This window comes from Echinops telfairi, unplaced genomic scaffold (genome assembly GCF_000313985.2).
Source record: "Echinops telfairi isolate 266 unplaced genomic scaffold, ASM31398v2 ScPeMD7_24;HRSCAF=84, whole genome shotgun sequence".
NCBI lineage: Eukaryota > Metazoa > Chordata > Mammalia > Afrosoricida > Tenrecidae > Echinops > Echinops telfairi.
In genome coordinates, this window is record NW_022103921.1 from 4940251 (window position 1) to 4947400 (window position 7150).

Below are 7150 nucleotides of genomic sequence, written 5' to 3' on the forward strand. Positions count from 1 at the left end.
GCGACCCTCTGTAAGGGGATGTCCAGTTGCCTACAGATGGGCTTTGGGTCCCCACTCTGCACTCCCCCTCATTCACAATGATATGATTTTTTGTTCTTTGATGGCTGATCCCTGATCCCGTTGACACCTCGTGATCGCACAGGCTGGTGTGCTTCTTCCATGTGGGCTTTATTGCTTCTGAGCTAGATGGCAGCATGTTGACCTTCAAGTCTTTAAAACCCCAGATGCTATATCTTTTGATAGCAGGGCACCATCAGCTTTCTAAACCACATTTGCTTATGCACCCACTTTGTCTTCAGCGGTTGTGTCAGGAAGGTGAGCATAATAGAATGCCAGTTTAATAGAACAAAGTGTTCTTGCATTGAGGGAGTACTTGAGTGGAGGTCCAATGTCCATGTGCTACCTTAATACTAAACCTATAAATATATGCACATAAATCTGTTTCCCCATCCACATATATAAATATATTTACATGTGTACCTGCCTTTATTTAGACCTCTATAAATGCCCTTTGCCTCCTAGCTCTTTCCTCTATTTCCTTTTACCTTCCTCTTGACCCACTATCATGCTCAGCCTTCATTTGGGTTTCATAATTCCTCTTGGTTACATTGCCCTTGATCAAGCCCTGCCAGGCCTCCTACGCCCTCCTCACCACCGATTTCGATCACTTGTTTTTCCCTTGTCCCTGGGCTTGTTAACACCGCTTCCTTTCCCCCCACCGCCCCCTCTCCCATGCCCACCCGATTTCTGGGTTTCTGTAATAAATTACAAGAGGTAGGAAAAGAACCTTGAATAATTCAGACTATTTTTTTTTTAATCCTGTAATCCATAGGACTTTATAATGTTCTGAAATCTTTGGGTAAATATCAGGAGGCTTCAAAAAGTTTGTGGAAAAGGGAATGAAAAGATAATAAGAGTTTTTCCACAAAATTTTGGAAGCCCCCCTTGTAGATCTTAATAATAGCGACAGTACTAATAAATTGACTGCCATTGAGTTGATTCTCACTCGTAGAGTTTGATACAGGGTTTTTGAGGCTGTAAGTCTTTAAGGGGACAGACAGCCTCATCTTTATCCTGTGGATTGTTTGGTGGGTTAGAACCACTGACCTTTTGGTTAGAAGCCCAACACTTAGATGAGAGCACCACTAGGGCTCCTTATGTCTCATAGTAAACCGAAACTCACTGCCATCATGTCGATGCTGACTCATCACCCCTGTAGGACAAGGTAGAACGCCCCTGTGTGTTTCCAAGTATGTAACTCTTTATGGGTGTAGGAAGCCCCCACAGAGCTGCTAATAGTTTCAAACTGCCGACCTTGTGGTTTGCAGCCCTGCAAACTGTGCCACCAGGGGTCACCCACACCACCATAATAGTACAGTTTATATTAACGACTTTTTTTCGGACAACAATGCCAATATTTCCCCATTAAATTACTGCATATATCTGCTCCCAGTAGCAGCGATTAAAATTCATGTGGCAAGTTTGTGTATAGATGTTGTTGTTCGGTGGTATTTCAAGGTTAGGGAGTGGAAATGTTAGGAAGACATTTGAGTCTCAGTTTTGCATTTTTAAATACCGCTTAAAGTAATAGACATTTTTAAGGCATCAAAAAAAGTTAGCTTGTTTTTACCATACATTGAAAAACAGTTTAATATGAGCAGCTGTTTTTTTTTAAAGTTGGGAATCTCTGAATGTTGAGCGCTCCATTCTGCTAGATGAGCTGCGTACTGTAGGGTTCATGGTGTTGCCATTGTGGGCAAATCAAACTTTGTTGCATTTAAAATGCCTCTTTACAGGTGTGCAGATGAGCGATACTCGGTCTTGCATGCTGCTCCATGTTTCATATTTAGCTGACGTCTTTCTCTTCCAGGTTCAAAGGATGTTGTGATTAAGGCACAGGTTTTAGCTGGTGGGAGAGGAAAAGGAACATTTGAGAGTGGCCTCAAAGGAGGAGTGAAGATTGTTTTCTCGTGAGTCATGGTTTTTAAAGAAAATCATCTCTTATACAAGATAGCCTTTTCTTTATTACTGAGTTGCTGAAAATACTGAGATTTAAATATCAATGAAGACTTTTGCCTATTATATAGGCTTATTGGCTTGGATTTTGTTTCTTTTTTCCCCTAATTGGAAGAGAAGTGTTTGAGGTTTTTTTCTTTCTTATTTTAGTCCAGAAGAAGCAAAAGCTGTTTCATCCCAAATGATTGGGAAAAAGTTGTTTACCAAGCAAACTGGGAAAACGGGCAGAATGTGCAATCAAGTGCTGGTCTGCGAGAGACGATATCCCAGGAGAGAGTGCTATTTTGCAATCACCATGGAACGGTCATTTCAAGTGAGTAACTGCTGATGGGATATCTTTAACATCAGTTCAGTACATTAATTTGAAGTGGTTGGTTATTACTGCTATTTACATGAGGGAGATACAAAAAGGACGAACTCTAATCCATTTGTATGGATCATAAGTAAAATATTTGCATTATTTTTGAAAAACAGCATGGCTGTTATCATAAATTTTCATCTATAGTATGATGGGGTGGGGAGCTTTAGATCAAAGTGATTCTCAAACTGTTACTTTACTAAGAATTGTTGGGATCATTCTATTTACCTGTAGGTTATAAGACTGGAAAATAACCTCTCATAGTAAATTATGACCAAAGAGAAGTCTATGAATCCAGTAGGAGGCTATGTATCCTTTGCTTCATCTTTTTATTGTCAGCCTTCCGGAACTTTTTATAAGAGCTCTGATGGCACGTGGCTGAAATTGAAAGCTGCCGATCTGAGCCCAGCAGGCACTCTGCAGAAGGCAGAAGGGGCAGTCCGCCTCTGGGAAGATGGCGCTCTTGGAAGCCTCGAGGCAGTCGATTCTGCCTTACAGGCTTGCTATGACGTGGAATCAAATTGATGGCAGTGGTTTAGATACTTTTTATGGTTTGACGTTGGTTGTACTAGATCATTTGTGCTTGGTAAGTTGAAAGGTTACGTTTAATTACAAACCGTATGTCCCTGAGGAGTACAACACAAAGTCAGCCCTCTCTTCTGTAAGGAACTTACAATGCTAGCAAGAACTTGAGTAATCAGGGCAGAAAAAAATCCTTTCTTAGATCTGGTGCTTGGAGAGCATTGATAATCTTCTTATGCCATGTCATCAATTGGCTTTTTCAGTTCATCAGTTAAGTATTGCAAGATGAATCTAGTTTATAACTAGCTTCTCTTGAAGTAATTCAGGTACATGTTGGAAGCCCTAGCAAGTATTTTATGTAGAACGTTATTGTGTACAAGTTAGTGTAATACACATTTTTTAGGTTATGAGAGTAACTTATATAGAAAAGCTCTTTTAAAAACAGCAACCTTTGCGTATTGTGTTTGCCCTATCATTATGTAGTAATGTTTGAGTGGTAGAATTAATCTAGTTCAAATTTTATTTTTTATGTAAGAATATTTCTTAAATTATAACAAGATGGTAGTAAAAACCCATACAGAATACAAGATATTCTTAAGAGGTTTCTTTGCTTTTGTAAGGTTCTTTTTAATAGAATTTAGTTTTGTAAATTTTATTAGAAATACCATGAAGATAACCTAATATTTTACTCATGCTTACAGAAATTAAACTTTTAAAACCTTCACTTATTTTTATTACATTTTCTTTTGCTTTCGTCTGGCCTTAGGTATCAGCATGTGTCATCTTTTAGTTAGGTTTTTATTTTTAATTATAGCCAGAAACAAGGTGTGTTAGTGTATATATTTGTACGTGTATAAATTGACAGAGATCCTGTAGCTCATCTTGATTGTAATATGGGCAGCAAATGTACTGTGTATTATTAAATACCTTAAAACTTTAGGGAAAAATGATGAAATTTGAATTCTTAAGTTTCAGGAATTTAAATTCAGAAAACTATTTGAGTCTCATTTAGAGTGAAATATTTTTATTTTTAACTATAGCGTAATATATAGTTGTAATAATTCAAGTTAGCAATATAATACTTGTAAAATCCTTTGGCCAAAACTCTTAAAATAATTCTTTGGTATTTTTGCACTAGGCCAAAATGGAGTAGGTTGGTAGTACTTTGGGGGTTTAGCCAACTATTTTTTGGCATCTATGGACGTTAGAACCCTATTACAACAATTAAAAAAGCAATCAACTGTTTAAACAAAAAGAAAATGGTATCTTAGGTTAATGTTCTGTGTGTAGGAATTGCCTAATCCATAAAAATTGCATTTGTTGTTTATCTGGTTTTGAGACATATCAGTCGTCTTTAGTGCTGAGGATGCCTGAACAGGTATCTGTGTGTATCTATGGGTACTAATGAATGAAAGAAATTGATTTGAGCACTTACTCTGTTTGGTACTTTTGTCCAGTGCCTTCTGGGTACTTTTGAGCTGCAACAAATTTAATCTTACAAATCCTATTTGATACTTTGTTTTCAAGTAAAATCATTTTCAGTCTGCTCAAAATAGATGCTACCGTTCACTATGTCATTTTTTTACTGCCTGTAATAGATATAAAATATCTATTATATAGAGATATTTTGGAATATAGAATAATTCCAAATTTATTTTTTGTAGAGATTTAAAATTTATTGAGTGGCTATTTTGCCATGTAATGTTAAAATCAAGTATATTTTGACGCAAAAAGCAAGACAAGAGGGATTTATTTTAAGAAAGTGAAAAATAGATTTGCTAATTAACTTGAAATTACAGCTATTTGCTAGGAATTTATTTGGAGGTTTCTTATTAAGATTTGGATGTTAAACCAGATTTTGAACGGGAACAGCTCTTTATTCTGTTTCAGCGACCACATGTAAAACTGTGGTTATCCGTTTCACTGCCCTCCGTTTATGCCGTGCCAGTTGATTCTTTTTTAACTGGGCGTGGAATTAATACAAGGAAAGACTACTTTCTCTCTTTTATTAGTATTTCGCATTCATTATTTTTCTAGCATTTCCTCCTCATTAATTGTGCCACTGTTGTAAAATGTAAACTTTAGTAAGAGTTTATTGCTGTCTAGATCTTTTAATTTCCCGTAATATTAGGTATAAAATAAGAAGGGAAGTAAAACTAAAACTGATCAAATACTTTAATGGTTTGTTGATTTCTACTTCTTTTGACTAAAATTATATCGTGTGATTATCTTTCGATTTAAGTTACTTGTATTCTACCCCAATAACCTGGTAATAGTTGAACATACTCTTCTTACTTCTTAACCCCCCAATCCCACCCACTTTGATCTTTGTAAAAGCTTATAATTATGAATGATACATTGTCTTGATAGGGAGAAAAAGGAAATAAATACCATTTCATTTGAAATTTGTAGAAGAACTTAAAATTAGACTATAATTTCTGGCATTTCCTTAATCAGACTTACTGATGTTCTCTTTCTAGTCTCAGAAGCACAATGAATTCTCTTATTAGACAATATGTAGAAAAATATATTTATAGTTAGTCACCTTGCAGAGGGGGAGAAAAGGAAAGATATATAGGAAATATCCATCTCTCTACTGCTCTTAATTGTTAGCTACTCAGTTGTTTAATTTGGAGAGTTATTTTTTTAATTTGGAGACAGTTACTTTGTGGCACATCAGGTAAGCCTTATTACTGCTAACTGCGAGGTTGATGTTCAAACCCACCAACTGCCTGAGGGGGGACAGGACGCTATCTCCTTCACAGCACTGGAAGCCTTGCATAGGGGCGCTGTGAGTCAGAATCAACTCAGTGGCAGTGTTTTATGTGATAGTGCCCCGGTGGCATAGTGACTTATGTATTTGCAGCAAACTGCAAGGTCAGCAGTTCAGACTCATTAGCTTCTCCCGAGAGAGGAGGAAAGATGGTGCTTTCTGCTCGTGATTTACAGCGTCAGAAACCAAAAGTGCAGTTCTCCTCTGCCCTCATAGTGGCACAGCTACAGGGTCACTAAGAGTCATCACCGACTTGCTGGCAGTGGGATTGGTTTGGGGTTCTTTGGAGTAGGGGAGCCCTTGTGCGGTTTAGTAAATGTTGGCCTGTAAATCACATGACTTTCCAATGCTCTAGCTGTTCTGCAGGAAAAAGATGAAAGAAACTGTTTGCTTCTATAAGGATTTATAGCCTCAGAAACCCTTAGATAGGGTCATTATGCATGACTCTGAATCTACTCAGTGGCAGTGAATCTGGATTTTTGGGCTTAAGTAAGAGTTAATACTTTTTTTAAAAAAATCATTTTATTGGGGCCTCATACAATTTTTATGACAATCCATACATACATCCATTGTGTCAAGCACATTTGTACATTGGTTGCCCTCATCATTCTCAAAACCTTTGCTACTACTTGAGCCCTTAATATCAGCTCCTCATTTCCCCCCTCCCTAATGAACCTTTCATAATTAATAAATTGTTATTATTTTGTCATATCTTACACTGTCCGATGTCTCCTTTCACCCACTTTTCTGTTGTCCATCCCGCAGGGAAGAGGTTATTTGTAGATCAATGTAATTGGTTCCCCCTTTCTACCCCACCTTCCCTCCACCCTCCCAGTATCGCCACTCTCACCACTGGTTCTGAAGGGATCATCCACCCTGGATTCCCTGTGTTTCCAGTTCCTATCTGTACCAATGTACACCTCTGGTCTAGCCAGATTTGTAAGGTAGAATTGGAATCATGATAGTGGGGGGAGTAAGCATTTAAGAACTAGAGGAAAGCTGTGTTTCATCGTTGCTACCCTGCACCCTGGCTGGCTTGTCTCCTCCTCGCAACCCTTCAGTAAGGGGATGTCAGTTGCCTACAGATGAGCATTGGGTCTCTACTCTGTACTCATCCTCCTTTACAATGATTTCATTTTTTGTTTTTTGATGCCTGATACCGGATCTTGTCGACACCTCGTGGTCACACAGGCTGGTATGTTTCTTCCATGTGGGCTTTGATGCTTCTGAGCTAGGTGGCTGTTTGTTTACTTGCAAGCATTTAAGACCCCAGATGCTATATCTTTTGATAGCCGGACACCATCAGCTTTCTTCACCACATTTGCTTATGCACACATTTGTCTTCAGCGATCATGTCGGGAAGGTGTACATCATGGAATGTCAATTTAATAGAACAAAGTGTTCTTGCATTGAGTAAGTACTTGAGTGGAGGTCCAATGTCCATCTGCTGCCTTAATACTAAACCTATAAATATATGCACG

The 7150-nt window shown here is 38.0% G+C and overlaps 1 protein-coding gene across 1 annotated transcript in view; it reads left to right on the forward strand.

The window, feature by feature from the left end:
• Window positions 1-7150, forward strand: part of SUCLA2 (succinate-CoA ligase ADP-forming subunit beta) — a 30113-nt gene that overhangs the window by 7392 nt on the left and 15571 nt on the right. Inside the window, exons 3-4 of the mRNA XM_045289056.1 lie at window positions 1871-1970; window positions 2167-2329. Coding sequence (XP_045144991.1) covers window positions 1871-1970; window positions 2167-2329 — 263 coding nt within the window. The remainder of the gene's footprint in view (window positions 1-1870; window positions 1971-2166; window positions 2330-7150) is intronic.